Raw genomic sequence first — 22,719 nt, 5'->3', positions numbered from 1 at the left:
GTTCTTAAAGTGGAAAAATCACTTCTTTAAAGATATTTATTTTGACCGCCATTGTCATACTTTTTCCTCCTCCTCCTTTTAACCTTTTCCTCAGTTTATTGTCATACTTTCCTTCCTCCTCCTTTTAACCTTTGACCGTCAAAATAGATCAGGCTATCCTAAAATGGATGCTTTTGTTACTTTGCTAGAACTGTTTGACGCACTGTTTGGAGTAGGTAGGCCGTAGGTGCTTTGCTTCTTTCTTTTGGGCTTTTCAATTCTAAAAGTTTAAAGGATCAATTACATTTTACACCCTTATTATTTAGGTGAAATAACACTTTGATCTCTCACTTTCTAAATGTACAAATCTCAAACTCTAACTTTTAAATCTTTGTAATTTTGTCCCTCCGCTAAGTTGACCGTTACGGTTCTTGAGTGGTCTGGAGTTCGACTCTTTTTGTAGCTACATTTCTATTCCTTTTAATTGAATAAGATTTTTGTTGAATACCTAAATTGCTCTGTAGTGGAAACTCATGTTAGCAAAAATGGTGGACCCGCACCCTCCACGCAAGTAATTAATTAACGGTTGATCCAACGGTCAAAGTTTTAAAAGTTTAGATTTGAGATTAGTACGTTTTGAAGGTGAAGAACTAAAGTGTTATTTTACCCAAATAACAGGGGTGCAAAATGTAATTAACCAAAGTTTAAATTATTCGGTTAGTTTACGTGGTTTGAACCACAATGTTATTTGTTCTAATTTTTTAATAATACCGTGATTAATATTTGTTAGTTTGTTAGCACCTTGGCTAAACCTTTCCTACCTTAGCACTGAATCCCTTTTTTTTGTTTTTTTTAACGGTGATCTGCGTACGTCTTAGACCTATGGAGGATATTGAAACTAATTTTGCGAAAACTTTAGTTTTGATGGAAGACAAAGTTGAAGCCCTACCAATTGGAAGGGTGGGTGCACAGCACCAGTAAATAGACATGTTTTGCGGCTGAGCCTTGTTGGACAGGTATTGACCAGTAAGACCTTTAATCGACAAGCTTTCAAAACCACAATGATCAAGTTGTGGGACACCTTGGGGTCACTCATTGCCAAATATTTAGGGCCTAATCTGTTCCTGTTAACAATTTATCTTCTCTCACAACATGATTGTCTAGCAGAAGAGATGGCCATCATGACATTCGATCTTTGTTCTCTTTGTTTTCTAGTGTTTCATTTCAGAATAGCCCACAAAGTTGTAATAATGCAACCCATAGGCTTGCTAAATTTTCCCTTTTTGTTGCCTCAGACGTAATTTAATTGGTTGGAGGAAGCTCCACTATGGTTGTTACCCAACTTCAGTAAAGATGGCTGTTCTTTTGGTCAGGTACCTTAATATGAGATTTCTCATTTCCCATAAAAAAAAAAAAAAAAGATATATATTTGTAATTTGTTAGTCATGCGATATAAATAATAAATGTCATTTCATCATCATTTTATTATGACTGCCTAGGCTGTACTTTTTTGGGTTTTTTTAAGCTTAGTTGTATACAATATTTGAAGCTGAGCTCAGTCAATTTCCAACCAAAGCCCGCGGACCCTTTTATTTTATTTTTTTGCTGAACATTAAGTTAATTAACTCATTATTCCATGACAGTAGTCACGTGCTGAACATTAACCCACCAAAGAATAATTTTTTTTTTTTTTTTTGCTGAACACTTACCCATCAAAGAATAAAAAATAGGGTTTTTTTTTTTTTTTTTCCTTAACATTAACCCACCAAAGAAGAAAAAAGTATTTTAAATTGTTTCCTTCTCCCCCAATCCCCAAAACTTCTTACCTATGCAAATGAGAGCAACACATAAATCTCTCTCATCTCCTAGTCCCCACCACACATAGTTCCAACTCCAAGTCTCTAATAAGGTATTATATGAATTTTTGGGTTTATATCTCTATAGTCTTTGTTTGTTTTTTTTTTTTTTCTAAACTATATATCTATTAAATTAGTGGAAACATGGTTGGCAGAAGACTACTACTTGATTAGTAGATTGATTCGTCTGGTGTTGACTTTTCATGTTCTACATCAATGACAGAACGAGTATATTCATCTATGATGTTTATTAAAAATCGACTTCGAAACAAGATAAAGGATAAGTTTTTTACTGATTGTATGATCATCCACATTAAACGAGAATTTTCTAATAGTATTGATAATGAATTGATAATTGATGATTTTTATTCAGTGAAGAAACTTAGATAGTGTTATATAGTATTTGCATTGCATGTTTAATTGTTGTTTTGCTTTTTTATTTTTTTTTAGATATACATTTTGAGAGATAAGACTCATTACGTCTCACTTAACTAGGTGTAACTTTTTTTTAGGACAAAAATATTTCGTAAGCTAAGTTTAGCCCACTCCACTTTGAAATCCTGGATTCGCCCTTTGTTTGTCTAATCAAACTACATCTACATGACATGAAATGAGATGCAAAATGAGAAGAAAATTGAACAAAAAATTAAACTTAATTAAAACCACATGAGTAACATTGAAATAATGGTCAAACAACAAGTTGGATAATCAATATAATTAGAGGATTAAGGTCATTTCAGTAAGCGCCTATAACATAATGTCAATCAGTTCTTGCGTTCGACCTCTGCCGACTAAAGGTAACTGGATTTTAAGAAAGACTATTGTGACTTTGTCCCCAATTCCTCTCGAGCTTACCTGGTCATATTTTGGCCCCTCATTGGTCAACCTACAAACTTAGAAACTCAACTAGGGTTTTAACCTACCAAATAGGTTATTTAAAATATGGATAATGTGAGTTTATCTGTCAAAAAGTGAATCTCTTTGTCATTAAAATTTTTAGGTGAATTTATTTATCATTATCGACCGTAAAATGGATATTGGCCAAACAAAAAAAAAACAACTGTAAAATGGAATTTAAATTAAATTTATTTTTTAATTTTAAATCACACAAAATTTCAACAATACATATTGCATATTTTTAAATAAACAAGGTGGGTGGAATAGCCAATGCGGTGGTTGGAGTGATGACCAAATGAATCTACCTTTTGTGGCCACCATTTTGAAGACTAGCACGTGCATGGGACTATGGGAGCAAGAGTCATCGAAATAACTTTTTATTTGGTGGGCCATCCTCTAAATGCTTGCAGGGCGAAGGTGTTGCAATTGTTCATGGAATCATGTGTTTTTTTTTTGGTGAGTTTGACTTGGCGATAATCTTTCAAAATGTTATTGTTGAAGAACAATCTCTAATTAAAACATGTTTACATACAATTCTTTTTTAATCAATTAAAGAATATGATACATCAATTCATAGGATATGAAATAATATTTATAGAAAGATTTTCTTAAGGATCTTTCATAGACAAGACGAAGTTTTCAAGGACAAAATAGGATAATATGAAGAAAAAAAAAATCATCCTACTCCACTTTTAAGTCGTGGATCAATTATTTTACAACTATTGGCTAGCGTTAGATCATTCACACTTTTTCTATTTTTGAAATGAAACGAAATTTCATTAACACAAAACTAAGAACATATATCTTCAAGAAGAGCGTCTTGAATAAATTCAGAAGGCTCATTTATTAGAAATTTTTATTACTCAATAACACCGATTATACTTTTTTAGCACTTAATTACACCCATTATAATTTTTTAGTACTCAATTACACGGTGTCGCTTACTTGAGTTGAAAATAAAAAAGAAAGATACAAAAATTTGCCAATCGATTATAAGGAATTAAGGATGGTCAGTTGATCAAAACTTAAAAGTGGACCGGCTTCAACAATTTCAAACATTGAGTTTTTTTTTTTTAATTTTTAATTTTTTTTATCATGGTAAAGTGTGTTGGGATTTTTTAACATTTACTATTTGCTTAACAATTTATGTTATCTGCAAAACATATGAGTCATAGGGTTTTTGATTAATTAGTGTTTAATAGACTTTTACGCTATCCAAAAACAAACATGCGAAGGTGATATGTTTAATCATGATCCATCAAATTTTTTGAGAGAGATTATTTCCATAACAAAGGCTGTGACGGCCAAGGCAATACTCATTCAATAGAAGGTGATATGTTGTTCTGGCAATGAAATTTCTGCTATGAAAACAAGCAAAATCTTAAATTATGTTCCCAACACTTCTAACTTCGATTGTTGATTGTGGGAGAAATAACTCTTAACAAGTAACAGGGTTGAGAGACAGCCATAGATTTATTCCATTGTAGGAAAGAGATGATGAATCTCCTTTGTGATTTAAGAAACTTGTTTGAATAAAACCCAAGATTTCCATAAAAATAGTCGTTTAAGGTAAATTACCTTTCAAGTAAGATTTGAAAACACAAGATCTAGGAAATAATCTCTCTCTCTCTCTCTCTCTCTTCTTTTTTATGGGTACATTATATAGGCAACAAAATACATGTAAATAAAGACACAGAATAATCTCATTGCACAATCATATCGAACTAAACCTTTTAAAGTAATAAGCTAAATATCTACTTGCAAGTTGCAACCATGGCACAAAGAAAGCACATTAAGCTTTGCAAAGATTTCACACTCAGTAACTATCATGAGCCATCAAGATACCTTGGCATTGTTGGTTGGGAGATCCTTGCGAAGCCAGAAGTTAACAAGAATAGAGTCCAATATAATCTGCATTAATAACATTTTTTGTCAGTTGAAAAGAAATAATTAAGAAAATGAGACACAGATGAATGGATATAAGAACCTGATTTAAGTGTGCTGCAACACAAGGAAGAACAAGCAAACCAGATTCACCCAGTGCTCCACCTAGTTGCTCCACTACAGCCACCATTACAGGTAGAGTTTTCTGCCAAAACCATGCCAATGCATCAAGCCTCAGTAATTCATTAAAGAAAAGCCCTACAATATTTATTAAGCATCTGCTTCTTACAAAGTCAAAAGTTCACAGTCATCCTAAATAATAAAGTCACTTTCCCAACAAGAGGTCTGAATCAAGTCACATCTTCACTAAGGATGGGAAGTTCAAGAGTTGGAGGGCAAACACAGTTCATTAGTGGTCAAAGAAAGTAAGATTTTTAAAAGAAAATAGAAGCACAAAGATTTTTGCACGATAGATCTGTCATATAGATGGAAAAAGTATTAGCTTGAGAGCACACGTCTCTCACCTGGCTCGCAACAAGGAGAACAGCAGTGCCATTTTCTTTTTTGGAAAACATTGATCGACTACCACCAGAGAGAGCTGAGAGGCTCTTTACAGAAAGAGCATTAAAGGCTAACAAGATGAGATGCAGAAGTCTGCAATACAAGATAGTTCTTGTCAATAAAGCCAATGTATTTGATCAAATCAACTTATTAAGACACCTATATTGTGATTGCGCAATCCAAATACATTACATTATCTTTTGCTTTTCTGACCCAAAATTAAAGTGTGGCTCTTTAGAACACCCTCAGGTGAAGAATATCAAACAAATCTACAAATGTTGAGTGCACCAAGGGATTTAAAAAGATATTGGACACAAGTGCAATCAGAAGACCACACAGTAACATTTTGGTTTCGAAATTAATTCTACAATTTTCAATGCCAAGTAAATTCTCAGGGAATGTCTGCTGTTGTAGGGAAATTATTATTGCTAGAAAGGACCAACAATCAACATCTTTAATTTCAAAGTTGGAACATATGAAAGTGTTGGTGGAAATCTAAAATGAAGCTTCTATGTGCCAACTAGTGTGATTCAGTGAGAATTAAGGTAGAAAAGAATATCTTAAATCCTATGGACTAGTGAATGTTTATGAAAGCATCATGAGCAGTCCCAAAAAATTCATTACCAAGTTTCAATATCTTTAAATGAGAAGGGGATGCCTCTCCTTAAACATTCTGCATGAAATGAACTAGACTGACTAGAAGTAAATATAAAGTCCTAGAATTGGATGCATAGTACTTGTAAATTTTAAAGTGAATAAATACAAATAAACATAATGAGTGATGAAAAAAATATTAAAATTTCTACTATTGTATTGAAGCATGGAACTAGTGAAACCAATAAAATACTAAGAAAATTAGAGTGAAGATTGTACACTCCCATTCCAATAGCCACAAGAAAAACTGCAGGTTTAACCATCAACAGCAGTGACCTTGACCTGCTAACTTGAATCCATGGCACCTGAATAACCATCATAATATTAAAGGTTTACAATATATGTACTTTCAACTGAAAGAAACAAAGATTTCCTACAAGATTCATTGAAGACCAGACACATGCAAAAAAAATTAAAATTAAACTTCTGCAAGGATATGTACACTAAAGAATTTGAACTAATGTTCGAAGCAAGTTTTTAACTTCCTCATTTTGAAGAAATGAGAACATTGTGACAACTGAGTTTACATTTTTTTAATTTTAACATGATCGTCGTATTGTCAAAACATCATAAACAAATTAGTGAAACATGACAAGGAACTACGTATGAAATCATAAATAATTAAGCAGAATGCAATATAATATAATAGACTTTGAAACCATAAACAGCACCAGAACATTATTCTTTTTTTGACAAGTCAAATTCATTCACAAAAAACCATGAATAACAAAACTAAAACTTAGGTACAAAGGAGACCAGAAAATGAAAACCATAGAATTACAGTCTGAGGTTACTCCAAAACTCCACAAGGGAATCAAAAGAAAGGCTCCTAGTGATCCAAAAGGACAGCACAAAATAGAATGCTTGAGGACCCCAATTGGTACCTCTGTATCCTCGAAACATCTACTGTTTCTTTTCCTCCATATAGGTCACCAAATAGACAAGGAAGCGGTCAGCCAATAGTACAAAACCCCTAATAACTCTAAACCCCTCAAAGCCCAAAGGAATTCCTGAACTGATCTACTCTGAACACAAAAAATTTGAGGAAAGAAGACCACAACTCCGAAGCCACCTGAAATTGAAGCAGAGGGTGATCCATTGATTCCATGGTGTTTTTGCACATATAGTATGTTGACTAAGTTGATCCTCCTCTTTCTCCAATTATCAAAAGTGAGGATTCTACACCACGTCAAAGACTAATCAAAGAATGCCACCTTTAGTTCACCAGACAGCCATCAGTCAGGAATAATGACTCCTGAGAGCCTCTCCTGTAGAAACTACAAACTTCAAACACCCCTTTGGATCCCACAGACCATCTAAGCACATCTTGAAAAGTAGAGAAAGAGAATGCTTATACAGAAGCTCAAGGAAATCTGTTAACTGACCTACTTCCCTACCATGCAGGTTTCTGAGGAAAGGAATGTCCCAAACCATGGGCAGTTTGTTCATTGCGAAATTGAAAAGTGCAGGGAAGAAATATGCTAACAGCCGATCTCCACACCAGACATCTGACCGAAAGTGAACCAGGCTACCATCCCCTACCTTGAACCTAATGAGTCTGAAAAAGGCACCCCAACCTTCCCTGATACTTTCCAAACACTGTTCTGAAGGAAAAAGATAACCTCCCTGGAATACCTCCAGCCCGCTTTACCATATTTGCCTCCTATTAGTTTTGTCCACAGCTTACCTCATTCCAAATTAGATCTCCACAACCATTTCCAAGAAAAACTTGATGAGGCTTCAATGGTTTAATGCTAAGTCCCCCTTCCTAATAGGCCTAACAACTAGGTCTCAACCAATCAGATGAAGTCTGAAGCAGGCCTCTCCATTTTTCCAGAGGAAATCCCTTTGAAGTTGTTCTAACTTCTTAGCCACCGAGGTCATGATAGGCAAAAGTGATAAATAAAATGACTGGAAGGTTAGAGAATATACCTTCAATAAGTGTGAGCCAGCCACCTTTAGATTAGTAGTGTCTCATATAACCCACTAATCTCCTCTTGATCCTTTCCACAACTGGGTTCCATAAAGACTTTGATCCAGAAGGACTGCCCATAGGTAAGCCCATATACACATCGAGGAGATGCCAAGGTTGATCTTCAAACAAGAGATGGATTGGAACCAAGTCAACTTTGACTAAAATAATCAACATATAACAGGACAATGATACTTGCTTATCTCAACTATGTTTTGTAAAAAAGTTTAGCATATGTTCTTTCTTCAATTTCTTGGCACCTTCAACTTGCATTCCCACCTTTTGTTGCCTCTCAAAATAGCTGTCTATATCAATATATTGGTATGTAAAGGCCACTTCATATTCCAAAGATTCTTATGTTCCATCATGTATGTACCTGACACTAAAACATTTGCACACGGTGCAGCTTTCCGGGTGCCGTTCCCTGACCCAGCAACAAACAAGTGGGAAAGGATGAGTCTGATTCCAAATCTTCTTTATTTAAGTTAATTGATGTCAAATACCTGAAGATCTCAGTTGTCTTAAACTGGTCTAAATATACAAAAGGATCAGGGAAGGAGAAAGATTAATCTGTAAATACCATAAGTTTATAAATCACAGATTTCAATAAAACCACGAGAATAATGCCCAAAAATATGTGAAACCCATAAACCACAGAATTACCAATGGGCTACACATGCAAACAACCGACACTATCTTTTAATGTCTTAGACATAAACTAACAAATGTTAAATCATGGTGAAAGAGGCAATTAAATAGTGTCACAGTGTAATCAAAACTAAAGAATAAATAGAAAAATCTAAACCAGGGCATTGGTCTTACTAAACTGAGGAAGATTGCACTGATCTTCGAAAAATTCTTACGGTTTTGATCAACAAAATCTGCAACACCTGCAATGTACATTTAATGAGGGCTAACATAAGATACAGAGTTTATAGACATTAGATAAGTGACTAAAACAGCGAGCATCTTCTTAAAGTTTTGCATGAACGTCAGATTTCAGAATTAATCCTACTTGTTCAACCAAAATAGGTTTTCCACACCTGATGAAGCCTGAAATAAGAGGGTAATCCAACCCAACCTGCTTTTATATCCATATGAGGGTTAGCTTTAGGGCTATACTAAGCAAATAGATCACTAGTAAAGTTTGTGTGCAAGATAGCCATCAAAATTTTATATCCCTAATTTCAATGCTGAAGGTTTCCCTTGCTCTTCACTAGTGGATGTAGGCCTTAGGCTTGACAATATAAAATTTTAAGTTTTTCAATGATTCTAAACTTTTCTACTAGCCTCTTGCACAAGTGGATTGTGGGCAAGATTTCTTATACAATCAAGTTAAGTTTTTGAAAATTTAAAAATGTGTGGTTAATCATGAGTAGGAGTGTAGTTGCTCAAGAGTAGGACAGGAGAGGGTACATTGAGAATCACAGGAAATATATTAGGAGTATTGCAGGAGTGAAAGTTTGGGGAACTTTAAATTATTTTAAAAGAATTTTCTGGCCTCTTACATTCAGAGAAATTAAAGATTTTATTGTTAATCTAAAAATGTGGAGGCCAAGCATTGAATCACCATTCTATAAAAGTATGTTAAGCATAAAGGTAATCTCAGGGTGCCATGCCACTATTTGACATCAATTGTTTGCGTATGAGTGGACACTTGCATGTGGTGTGATGTCTGTACATAATGTATGTATTTATCTATGTATCTATAAGAACATTATTTATGATGACACTGTTAGCTTTGGTTTTAGCACTTAATAATCAGCAACTTTTATAAAAAATACCATTCAGGTCCCCATGCTTTAATATTAACTACATAAAAAGGGGCCAGAGTATGAGAAAATTTCCAAAGCAGAAAGAAGACAGTAGAACACTCACCTTTGAAGGATTCTCGAAGAATCTGTTGAAGAAAAAGGGACATGTTACTATGAAGATGATAAAACACCAAAGAGAGTGTAGATAATATTTTGATATCGGTATCACAAAAGACCAAATTCACGATAATAACCATCAGAAAATGTATTAACAATTTAACATCACTTCATATGCAGCTATAAGACTTCAATATTAAGGGAAGGCTGGGAATCATGCTATAAACTAACAACAAAGTATAGAGGAACTAAAATAGATTAGAAAACTGCATTGCATTTGCATACTCATTACTTAAGAGCAGCCACTTGAAGCAAATATATTGGAAAATAAGATGGCATCAAAATCTTCTCCTCTATAACCCCACTTATCTTGGGCCAACACCAAGTAGTGGCCTGATATAGTCTGTAATTACACCAAGTAGGGAAGCAGCTAATTGTCATATTCCACGTCTACTGTAATTTCTATCTATTTGAATATTCTGTTATATGACAAACAAAAGGGCACTCTCAGTTATCAAAGCAACTGATTAAAACATCAAGGTTACATCTGGTTTCTTACAAATTTTCAGAAATTTGGAAGCAGAAAATGAGTCCTTTATTTCATTTTCAATATATGAATTTCAAAACATTTATGTTTGCAGAAACTGTTTCTCACATTATAGAACATAAAACATGTATGGAAACCCTGTATAGGTAAATATTGTCTTTTTGACTAGTGACCAGAATCTTTTAGACCAAAATTCTGGTCCTTTTCATAATTGTCAATGGTTTTGCTAGAATAAAGAATCAAAAGCCATTAATCAGAAATTTGGACAAAGCTCCTCGTTAGCGTTAAATAATTATCTTGCTTCCACTGTGGTTTTTCTTTTCAGTCCATCCCACCATAAAGACCCAAAAGCTTTAAAACCATAGGAAATATCAAGTGGCAGACAGCTAGACATGGAAACTGCCAGACTGTGCGGGAGGCAAGAGACATTGATCCTCTTTGTCAGGGACAGTGATTCAGCTATCACCAGGCATCTACAGGCATCCAATGCAAGGGGAAGGAAGGGGAGAGATAGAGGGAGAGAGAAATTGCATCATAAATCAAGTTAAATATGATGAACTCAACTCTATGTAGTTTATGGAACTTAGTTCAGATCATTTCATTACAATAATACTACAGGCACCAAATTATTTCACCAAGTTTGATCAACTGATTGTGGCACATGACATGTTAGTATGTAAATAAATGAGGTCCAAAATGAAAAATTAACACATCAGTTGGGCTTTTTAAAGTTGGTGTAAGAGTTGGTGCCTCTAGTACTACTCATTTAATTATGATACTCCAACCTTCAACAAACTTTTTGAAATGGTCCCATCAGAGAGAAAGAGAGAAGCCACGAGAAATATTTTCATAAAATCAATTGAAATCTAAATGGCTACATCTACCAAATTTACAGTGAAGGAATGGTCAAGAAAAACTGGTTAAGAAAGAACTGTGTTAAATTTAAAACTAGTCACAACTATTTTATGCAAAATGTTATGATTTCTATGTGCCAAGGTTTTTATCCATAGATTTCTATTAGAATGCAGATGTCACTCTCACTTCAAGATACAGACTACAAGATGTCCACAACAAGTAAGAAAAAAAATTATTGACTAAATATGTGCTTATTGAAGGTAAAATTGTTGATAAATTCAAAAGCTGGTTTTGTTAGAAACACTGCTATGATAGCTATTTACTTGTCAGTAGCAGAAATGAGCTTTTACCTTCCCCAAGATTAGCGGGATCAACAATGTGAGAACAAGACTTTTGAACAGCTGCTTAGTTGGAACAGATACACCAACTCCATCAGCTACAAATTTTGATACAGAAAATGGAATCTGAAAGGAGATATGATATTAGCACATGCTTACAGAGATCAACCAGAAATGAAATCTGTTGCTGCCAGACATACAGAGGCAAATGCAATTTTTACTACAATCCGACACTAAATAAATATGTAAATGCAAACGTAAAATTGAGAAGACTAATAGAAACTTTCAAACTCACAATCAAAATTCCTAACAGATTAGAGATCACAGTCATTGCAAGAGCAAGAGCAGAATTGGCCCCAGCAAGCTGCATTTGAAGATTCCAAACCTTTGGTTAAAACCCCAATCCTAATACATACTGCAAAGAGATTAGAGTAAAAAAGAAAATGTTCAAATAAGATTGAAGGCAAAGGAATTAGCATACCTGAGTAAGCGCCACTCCACTTGATAATGTAGTTGGCATACAGCAAAATATTGCGAGCCCTGAACAAGAGAAATTACCATATGATTTTTCAACTAAGCTTTAGAATACTAGATGCCTGATTCACCATGATTCTGTAAATCCCAAAATAACTTACACGACAACATTAAGTATTTTCGAGACAAGAAACCAGAAACAGGGGCACAAAAATATGTGGAAACAAGCAACCCGAAACCCAATAATCAAGCACCTAAACTGTTCCAATCTTTATGTTGAGTTGACGCCATAGCCAAAACAGGATCGTGAAAAATATGGTCTAGAAAGTATTATTCTAAAATATACCAAACAATAGAAAACTTTTCCAAAGAAAAAAAATTCCAGGAAAACTTTTCCGTTGAAGAAATGGAACCTAATAAAAACTCCAGTGCAATTTGTTCTTTTTTTTATTTTGGCTAGGCAATTTTAAGAGGGAAGCCGCTGGGGCTTCAACCAAAGACAGACCTTGAATTTTGGTGGGCTTCGCCTCCAGGTTTTCCCCATAGGGTCCTCCTAAGGCAATACTTAAGAGCTCTAGACAATCTTCTAAAAGAAGAATAAAACATAGCAAACTTAAGCAGGAATTTGAGAACCTAACAAAGAGTCTACAATAATTCCACCTGAGAAAGTAGATACAAAAGATGGTCTAATTCATGATTTTCTATAAGAGTCCGTAGTAACCATTCTCTAATTACAGAAGAAAAGTGAAATAAGGAATTATCTTAGTTCTTAAGGTGTATGATGTTAATGAATGAGAAAGAAGCAAGACAATCAATCATGAAATTGTTCACATATTTGATACCTTTATACCCTAAAACTAGTATAGAATCTACAGTATAGACTATAGAAACCTCGTAAATATTTTTCACAACAATATATGAATAACATAATTGCCTTCCCAACCAAGTCTAAGTGAAAATAAATTCAATTGCCAAACCTCTAACAAATTCCTGAGGTTGGAGCTGCAGTTGCAATATTATCCTCGAAAAATATGGAGTAAATAATAGAATGGAGACCTGAATTTGAAGAGGATTAAGAATATGATAACATATTGGCCAGCATCAATGAAATGTCAATAGAAATGATATCCATAAATTGCAGTTTAAGAACGATCAAGGGATTAGTAATCTGATAACATATTGGACAGCATCAATGAAATGTCAATGCAAGTGGTATCCATAAATCATAGTTTAAGAATAACAAGGTATCAGTTCGAAAACAAAAACTAAATCCCATAACTTAGGAAAGAAAACAAAAATAAACGAGCTTTCGGTCATGAGATTTTGCCCCAACATTTTTTCACTTGTCTAAGTTGATTCCTGTTTTTGATATGAGGACATAAATGACTAGGTACCTTGTTATCAGAAAACCCTGATATTCAATTATCCGCAGGCAATTTAGAGTAGGAAAGGACAATGAAGACATGAAACTATATTATTGGAATATAGTATAGCAAGATTTGAAAGGTTAACCACACGTGGGTACTCATTACGTAAAAGAAAAAGCATAGCAAGATTTTAAATCCACAGTATGCAATAACATATTAATAAAAGCTATCATGTCCTTTCCAGGGGTAGAAAAAGAAAAAACAAGACAAAACAAAACAAAACAAAGCTATCCAGAGGTTCTCCATTGTTTCCCAGGATATAAAGGAACAAAAGTATGTCCACTACAGCATGTTCCTTTACTTTATAAAGACTTTTATCCATCCAATATTATGGAATAGATGCCAAATAAAGAAAGTTATTAAATCTGACTTTCATATCTGAATCTAGTATGCATAATGTATGTCCAAACATAGCCCACCCTCTAGACACACACAAACACACACCCTCTATACATACCAGATATAGATGCATGTGTGTGCACACAACATGTAAAGAAAGAGACATGAGACATTGAGGTCATACTAGCCCGAAGATTCCTACAGGCCATGCTTCTGCAGCTGCAACAATTTCTCCAGTGTGCAATGTCAACCCTATGCAATTACATATTAATAAGTTAGGCGATGATGGGTATTACCTAAAGAATTATCAAAACAGAATGGAACCAAGGCACTGTAAAATTCTAACCTGAGATGATAAAAATCCCAAATGTGCTAAACTTTGACAAAGAATATGTATCGGCAAGACAACCTAGGGTCGGATTTGCAATCCCTAAAGCTACTCCACCAACAAGAGCTGCACGTTGTAGTATTACACAAGCATTTATCAACAAATAAAATTTCCAACTAAACACATAAAGATTTTCCATTATAAAGACTGTCCAAAATATAGAAGTTACCTAAGGGAAGAAAATTGTTCGCCACAAAATTCGACAACGGTTTAACCCAATTGGATCCCTTGGCCAAACCCGAATGCTTATCAATTTTTTCTCCATTACCATCTACCTGAAAAAGCATTCACATTTCTTTAAAGTTTAAACAACATAATTAACCACAACATACAATTTGAGAGTTTTCATTTTTGTTACCTAAATCCTAAACCAAACTATCAAAATCAACCTCTACCAAGTCCAATTACACTATGACCATGTCCAAAACTCAACACCAAGAAAAATTAGAATTCTATTCCTTTTTCTGAGTAACCAAACGGAGCACAAACAAGTAAAGAGAACCTGATCGGGCTGTTGGCAGGCTTTGACGGGTCCGGAAATGGAGCGGGTAAGATGAAAATTGGAACGGAATGGGGCGTGTTTGAAGGGAAAATGTGGGATTCGGTGAGAAAACGGCAGCGTTTTGGTGGGTGGAGGTGTGAGAATTAGGGATTGGATGGTTCCCGCCATGAAAAGGACTAATTGAACACTAAACGGTAATGCTTTGCTACTGCTACACCCTGTTTACTCTTTTTAAGCAACCAGGCCGTTGTACATGATATTATTGTATATACTATATACCAAGTGTTTCTCCTATTATAATAGCAACAAGCATTATTGTCAAGGACAAGGGATATGTTGTTCAGCTGAAATATGTTCAAGCAAGTGTTTCCTTCTCGTAAAATGCAACCTGTACATCTTGTCTCTTCCCGAGCATCACAACTCTTGAATGAAATAAGAATTAATTACTCTAGCATTACCCTTATCCTATAATACATCTATTTTAAAAATATAATAATAAGGTTAAATTTTTAACAATCACGTTGGTCACCTAATCCGCTTGCCACGCACATTCACATAGCTTTCAAACTCATGTGCTTTCCAGAACTAGGGGTTTTCAAGCTTATTGCAATTTTCTTATTTCTTCTTTATTTATCTTCGGAGATTTCGCACAATGATTTTATTTGATTTCAAACATCGATTTTCTTCTCTTTTCTCAATTTCTCTTTGGTAATTTCGCACATAGATCTTCTTTGATTTCATGATTCGATCTTGTTCTTCATTAATCGTTGAGTTTTAAGGTATGTTTGGCTTTCAAGTTATGATTAATTTCTATTTCTTTTTTTATTTTGATTTTTTTTTAATGATTTTTTATTTCCAATTTTGTAGATCGATATTTAGCTCTATTTCGCACTAAAATTTGTAGCTAATTGCATTGAAATCGATTTTGCAGATTTTTTATTTATTTAAAGATTTCATCATATTGAAGCATTAAGAAGGAATTACAATATCACTAGCTAATTGAGAGAGGAGCCAAGAAGGTGGATCACTCCCCCAAGAAGCCATGGTGCCACAATGTAATGCATGTTAAGCAAGTAAATGAGCTGCTCTATTACAAGATCTAGGCACATACATACATTTAGAGTTTGAAAACAAATGCATAATCCCTTCGCTTCATCCAAAAGATGGCCATCAAGAGCTAAATCAATATCAATCATCGAAAGGCGAGAAATAATCCCGCTAGCATCTGACTCAAGATTAAGAGAAACATAACCAACCTCCATAACAAGATCTAACCCGTGACAAATAGCTTATGCCTGCTGTGGATAAGTGATGTTGCCAAGAGGAAGGGCCATAGCCACCACAACCTCCCCTGCCTAATTACGGACAATAGCACCACCCACTCTCGTCACAGGATTTTAAGCACCATCAACATTAAGCTTTAATTCCCCCTTAGGAGGAGGAACCCAAGAGTCACAAGAATGCCGAGTGGTGGGATTCGGAGCAACTTGTTGCGCACATACAAACTCATCATGCATCTGAAGCACCTGATCAATTGAGGAAGCCATATTGCAAGACTTATCCTCATGAACTTTTGCATTTTTGTTCGACCAAATCCGCCAAAGAACAAAACAAAACTGCTCAACCTCAATTCTAGAAAGCAGCCTGCAAGCAACATCAAATAACTCCCAAATAGAAGCCACAACCTCGTGTTGAAAGATATGAAAAAAAGGAAGCAAACGCCAATACTTTTTTGCCGATTTACAATCCCAAAGAGCATGAAAAAGTGATTATGTACTGCCCTACATCTCGGACACCAAGCATGAGATGTAACTTTGCGAGCCAACAACTATGACATACATGGAATCGCATTACGGGCAACACGCCATACAAAAACCTTTATTTTTCCTAGAAGCTTTGCAGCCCATAACCACCTCCAAAAGAGTGGCTGAACAGAAGGATCAGAAGAACAATCCATGTTTCCCTTCAAACCTTTTAACTTTTGACCAAGCTTGTAGCCACTACTAACCGTGTAAGCACCGTGTGGAGTATAACCCCAAATCCACCTGTCCGAAACAGGTTGAGCAGCAACAGGAATAGAAAGGATTGCATCGGCATCATCATGCAAGAAAATGGTGCGAATAAATTGCTCATGCCAAACTCCATCCGTCGAAATCAAAGTAGCAACTGAAGCATCAAGAGGAAGTCGTGGGACAAAAAACAATCTAAATGATGAGGGTCGTGGGATCCATGGATCACTATAGATGTAAGTATCCATACCGTTCCCAATACGTCTCTGAATGCCCTGCAAGAGAAGCTCCCTCCCCTAAAGAAGCGATTGCCATACCAAAGCTACAATTTCAGTTTTAGTTTGATTTGCAATTCTGTGGATTGATATTTAACTCTATTTCATGCTCAGATTTGTAGCTGATTGCAATGAGTTAATCAATCTTTTTGTATATTTATTTTTGCTATAGCTTCAGTTTCAGTTTGTTGTTTCAATTTGAGTTACAATTTCAGTTTCAGTTGCAAAAAGTCTCAAATTTGATGTACCAGCTTGAATCTAAAGTCTCATAATTTATAAATTCTTCGTTATTATAACAGTTTCAGAAAGACTTGCTCTTATTTTGTGTGTTTTTTCATCCTTTTTATTGGTGCGCATATGAAATGCTTTTTTGGGAGGTGGTCCGCAAATGAAAAAGGAAAATAAGGGTGGTTATGGTTATATTCTAATGTTATTAGTACCTTATTATAAGGCATTCATAAAATAATTGTAGATACACCAAGTAGTCTCTCAAATTTTTTACATCACAATTAAATTGGCAGTATTTCATTTGTTTATGTTTAGACCTATGGACCCACTCTTGAATTTACTTCTTTATTTATATAACATAAAAAATTGCCAAATTATTTTCCACATTAGTACAGATCATAAAATAAGGATAATAGTTGGTGCCCTTATTATTAATGATCTTGAATTGTAAAAATGGACCCTAAACATTAACCCCACAAACTTGGTACCAATGTCATTCTCACATGGTGAATCTTTAAAAATGACTACACAATTTGAGCTCACCAAAGAAATGTTAGAATGATGAGTGTGTTGTCCCACATTGGAAAAGTATTGCCTTGAATAAGTCGTTATAAAGGTCTTGAGATTTTTCTTTTATTTTCAATTGGTTTTAGATTAGATGTGTTAATTTCCTTCATGGTATCAGAGCTTAGTTAACCCACGTCTGTTAGGCTGAGTGGTAGGTCTTGGGCCTTTCTTTTGATTGTTAATTGGTTTCAAGTTGCATATATGCTTCCCCAAAAAAGTTGACTTTTTTTTTCCCAGTAAATTCTTATCGATCAAAATTCATGTTATATAATCTCTCTCTCATTATGGTGGCTTGGCTCTCATCTCTCTCTTGTAATGGAGTAAGCTCCAACGTTCTTTAAATTTTATCCCATGTAGAAGTTTCATTTTTTATTTTTCTTTCTTAATTACATTTTTTATTTGGACTTAATTGCATATAATTGATAACTTTATTCCATAGCATATAGTATTGGTACAACATTTTGATAATATGATCATACTAATTTGGTGGAAATTTGAAGAAATTGAAGTGTGGAAAAAAAACAAAAACACTATCGCAAAAAATTTGTGCTGAAAATAAAACATGGATGATCATACATACTCAAACTAGGATATATGAATTGAAATAGTTGTATTCCATAATAAGCTTCATTTGAAAAGCTAAACAAACTAATGATATTTATTTCACCACGAAAAGTTCTTCTAATGATTCCTATTAGTTTCAACAATTGGGGGGGGGGGGGGGGGGGGATTGGAGTTGGTTAGTAATTACTAAATCAGTTCTGAAGATATTTGAGGGGGCATGAAGCATGCCGAGTATATTAAAATGAATGATAAGTGCTAATAAGCCTTACATCAGAAGAAAATTGAAGTATACTAATGCTTATAAGGATTTACATAACATTTTTCATCGCCAAACCTGATATCGTGAGCTTGTAATTACGTAGGGCATTAAATAATTTAGTTGCATAAGCAAAGCCTAGCTTGGTAAGAGGAGGTGGACTTTGTCTATTCACTTTGGTGAAGTCGTACAAAGCATACCCCTTGTCCCTTGGGGTAGTAGGGCACCCCATCCAAGCTAGGTTGGTCGGGTAGCAACTCCGGAATGTGATATTTAATTGGGGTGTTGGGTGCCTAACTCAATCCCCACAAATCAAGATGCCTCTCCCTGTCGTCCGTCCCAATGTCTGTATGTCCATCATCACAAAATTAATTTTTGTCTAAATTTTTTTTTTACGTTGTTCTTAAAAGGGGTGAGTTTTATATAACTCCATGAGATTAAAACATAATATACTAGAAGCTAAATGGGAAAAGATGACAACTCTTTATCTTTATATATGATTTATTTTATTTTTAAATCCCAAAAGCAAAGATGTCTTCTACTTGCAAAAACACAGTGATTAGGCCGGGTTGCTTTTTAATGAGCTGCACATGGTTTTTTTTTTTTTTTTTGGTTTTTTTGTTTTAAAATATTTCCACTGTTTTAAAAATAATACTTATATATATACTTTGTCTTTTTCTTACATAAATATATCAAAATTAATTAAAGCAACATAAAACACAAAATTTAAGTTAATGGATCTACCATAGTTTCTTCATTCCATAATCTGACCTTTTAAGAATAATGAAGCTCATCCTTACCCATGTGCACTTGTCAATTTATCTCTCTAGTTTAGCTACACAATTAATTAGATATTAGAGAATTTAGAAATACCTCGATGATTTGAGGTGTTGGTGTATTGCTATATTTATAATAGGTTTACAAGAAAGTCATGTACATATCCAAACTATGTTTGAGTTACATCAGAAAGATAAGATAATCTACACATACAGATATAGGCTGTGAGATTGAATCCTAGCTATGTATTGCTATATTTATAATAGGTTTACAAGAAAGTCATGTACATATCCAAACTATGTTTGAGTTACATCAGAAAGATAAGATAATCTACACATATAGATATAGGCTGTGAGATTGAATACAAGCTAGGATGAGGATATACTAGACTTTAAATTTGAATTATTAAGATGTTGATAACCGTTGATCATTATCAGTTAATTCCTCATTAGCCCTATCATTAAAAAACCAACATATTTCTAATTTCAAAATCTTCACAATACAATGTCTAAATGACTAAAGAAGCTTGGTTTGCAGGCACTACAATAAAATTAATTAGCTAATATGTACCGACGGTTCTACCTGGAATAATGAACATATGCTTCATTTCCATTCTTTTTTTAAAAACCTAGCTATGTGGCAGCACATCAGAGAATGTAGCACTGTAGCAGCACTTGAAGTCTAGAAGTTGTGCCAATAATAATAGTTTTTTGTTTTTTGTTTTCTCATGAATGGTTAAAGGGATAAAATTAATTCCTTGGATCCCCAGTTGCCTTTCTTTTGCGAGTCCGCCTTGGAGTAGCAACCACTGATCCAGTTATTGCTGCTGCTGTACGAGCACCTCTTTTGTTCTTTGGCATTCCCCTAGGCTTCTTCGTAGTACCACTACCATAAACCAAACATTTCAATTGTTATCTTAATTAGTTCATCTAAGTGTTGCTTAATTTGAAACAACTAATTAATTAACTCAATTAATCATGTCTATATTAATTAATAATTAATATAAAATTGCATATATTCACCTGGTGGCTGTAGGATGGTGCAGTTCTCTGGTAAATCATTGATCCAAATGACGATAGGTTCCATCTTCCTCAACATGTATTTTCATAAATTGAAATAAATCTTTCTCATGATATTTTTTCAAAAAAAGCTTCAAAGATTACTGCAAATCAAAAAATAAGTACATCATGCTAGCAGAAAAAGAAAAAAAAGTAATACAATTGTTGCATTTAATTCTAAGTTCATCACAAGTTTAGTTCTACATTCCTCATAAAATTTCATGCACCGGCCAATTACCGGGGAAGGGGGGGGATCCATGATAATTAATTACAATAGTATTTACTATTAAAACCATTTCACTACAAGTACAACAAAAGATGGTAAAAGCCATCTCACATTACTTAATAGTACTTGAGGACATGTTATACAAAGCTTTGTGTGTAAATATTAAAGTATGCATAAACCAATATATGAAACTAAAGAGAGAAAAAAAATTAAAATTAAGTGAGCAAATTAATAAAACAAACCAAAGCTAATATGCTTTATAGTAATGATTTTACAATAGCAAAAGGTTATGAGAATATAGAAGAAACTTCACAAACTCAAAGTAAATCTAATGGTTACCTCAAAACTCGCTGATTCCAAACGGCTCATTGTTTTGACCATGCATAGAGACTCATAATTCATTTATAGTGAACTTTGTAGAGAATTTCGGTTACATTATTGGAAATATAATTAATAATTGTATCTATTGAGATATTTTCATATCGCATTTGAAAATTTGACATAATTAACTAGATACGATTTCATATTGAAAAATTCTTATTATTTTAAAATCTGTGTTTTACCAACCAACATAAGTGAGTGGACCATGGGGGCTTGTGGCTAGAGAGTTTGACTCTTGTCTTCTTCATTCCCATGCCTTAGACAGTCTGTTGGAATTTGGGCTTATTTTGAAACATATATTTATAACAAGTAGTTGAATTATTTGTCACATCGATTGATATCAAAAAGTTGAAATACTTAAGTATATCATATATGCTTTGACTAGTAAGGGCATAATAGACTTTTAAGCTACTCAAAAGCCAACATTCGAATGTTTTTATTTATAAAGACACTATTTCTCGAGCGTTTGAATCCTAATCTTTAGGTGTTTGCACATACAAAATTATGCATATATATGTAATTGCAAATTACACTCTATTTTGCAGTGTAGTTAAAAAAGGATGAGCGCGCGTTTGTGCGCTCAAATTTATTATACAAAGTTGATACACACTGTTATTTTAAGGGGGATTTTGTTGTTAAAGTTAAAAAAGAAAAAACTACATGGAAGATTTTAAGCATTTGAATAAGTTGGCAAGAGATTTTCAATAGTTCACTATATTTTGTATCACATTAATTGATATTAAAAATGTGCCTTTAGGAATAATTGGGCAAATGGACCCCTAACCAGTAACCCCACAAACTTGGCACCAGCTAGATCACCAATATTATCCTCATATGGTATATTTTCAACAAGATGTTTTTCTAATATTTTTTTTATTTTTTATGACAGGTGTCATTTGATTAATATAAGGGTTCTTATAAAACTGTCCATTAATCCTTCATAATTAGTCCCTCATATTAGCCATACTACAAAACTTATATAAAAAAATCACATGAATTCAACATTTTAATTGAAATTAATTGTTGGAATTGTTGCCAATGAGAGGATAACCATCCTCCATCTCTTTCATGTTGGAATTTGATTGTTTCTTTTATGTGGGTTTTTTTTTTCTCTCTGTTGATGCAAATTCTCGTGAGGTAGATGCAACAACGTAGAGATGATGACTTGGATGATCCGAAGCCCTGCTGGATGATAATGCGAATGTTGATTGGGATCTTCCTGTAGACAAACACAAGGTCAAAGGAGATGGACCGGTGTGGTACCAGCCAAACACACTCCGATGATGAAATCAGTGGTGATGTTTGATGGCAGATGGGGAAGAACAAAGGATGAACTTGGGAGAATGGGAAGAACAAGGCAAATGTTCTGGGTTATTCTCAGCAAGTTGGGTAGGCTCTTTTGTGGATGGGAATTTTTGTGTAAGTGTTTTGTGGGTAGATTCATAATCATCTGGTTTTGCACATATGGGTTGATATATATAAGCAAAGGAAAACCTGATGAGTAAGTTACCTGCATTGTGAATGGATGGCTGCCAGTGACTCACCTGCTTGGTCAGAACTAGTTGTATGTACAACTGCCCACCTCCTCAGCATTCAATGCTGCATTGAATGCTCCATTAAATGCAAGGTTGGAAGGTTCAGGCAAACTGCCTCAATAGTCATGAATGCAGGCTGGATATCCCATCTGTCAGGGGATGTGTGTCAGGTGCATTTAAGTGTGGCGGTTCATCCCAACGTGCACACCCTGGGAATAGCGGCGGAGATCCGAACCGAGCCGAACCGAACACATATCCTTATGCGTATGCATGAAGTCTATGTGGGATCGGATCGGGCA

At 34.5% G+C, this 22,719-nt stretch overlaps 2 protein-coding genes across 2 annotated transcripts; both read right to left on the bottom strand.

Moving 5' to 3' along the window:
• Positions 1–3,876: 3,876 nt before the first annotated feature.
• LOC147291322 (Sodium Bile acid symporter family) lies at positions 3,877–14,837 on the bottom strand. The gene is made up of 14 exons (XM_086236804.1): positions 14,545–14,837; positions 14,212–14,317; positions 14,001–14,108; positions 13,839–13,906; positions 12,866–12,944; positions 11,896–11,954; positions 11,710–11,778; positions 11,427–11,540; positions 9,682–9,703; positions 8,626–8,693; positions 6,051–6,136; positions 5,141–5,270; positions 4,720–4,821; positions 3,877–4,643 (listed from the first exon to the last, which is right to left on the bottom strand). The coding sequence occupies exons 1-14, from the start codon at positions 14,710–14,712 to the stop codon at positions 4,569–4,571; spliced, it is 1,254 nt and encodes a 417-aa protein (XP_086092930.1). The 5' UTR covers positions 14,713–14,837; the 3' UTR covers positions 3,877–4,568.
• A 1,104-nt stretch (positions 14,838–15,941) lies between these two features.
• LOC147291321 (uncharacterized) lies at positions 15,942–16,801 on the bottom strand. Its single transcript, XM_086235920.1, has 2 exons — positions 16,458–16,801; positions 15,942–16,188 (listed from the first exon to the last, which is right to left on the bottom strand). Exons 1-2 carry the CDS (start codon positions 16,799–16,801, stop codon positions 15,942–15,944), a joined length of 591 nt encoding a protein of 196 aa, XP_086092046.1.
• Positions 16,802–22,719: the final 5,918 nt, after the last annotated feature.

This window comes from Dryas octopetala, chromosome 3, assembly GCF_963921425.1.
Source record: "Dryas octopetala chromosome 3, drDryOcto1.1, whole genome shotgun sequence".
In the NCBI taxonomy this organism is placed as follows: domain Eukaryota; kingdom Viridiplantae; phylum Streptophyta; class Magnoliopsida; order Rosales; family Rosaceae; genus Dryas; species Dryas octopetala.
Note: the sequence above shows the minus strand (reverse complement) of the source record. Positions and strands in the feature narration are given on the sequence as shown.

Coding starts and splice junctions, on each gene's coding strand:
- LOC147291322 (XM_086236804.1), bottom strand. CDS start 14,712: ATGGCGGGAACCATCCAATCCCTAATTCTCACACCTCCACCCACCAAA. Junction 14,318..14,544: donor CCTGCCAACAGCCCGATCAG/GTTCTCTTTACT, acceptor ATGCTTTTTCAG/GTAGATGGTAATGGAGAAAA. Junction 11,779..11,895: donor GTGGAGTGGCGCTTACTCAG/GTATGCTAATTC, acceptor CTTCAAATGCAG/CTTGCTGGGGCCAATTCTGC.
- LOC147291321 (XM_086235920.1), bottom strand. CDS start 16,801: ATGGATACTTACATCTATAGTGATCCATGGATCCCACGACCCTCATCA. Junction 16,189..16,457: donor GTTCAGCCACTCTTTTGGAG/GTGGTTATGGGC, acceptor TGTTGCTTGCAG/GCTGCTTTCTAGAATTGAGG.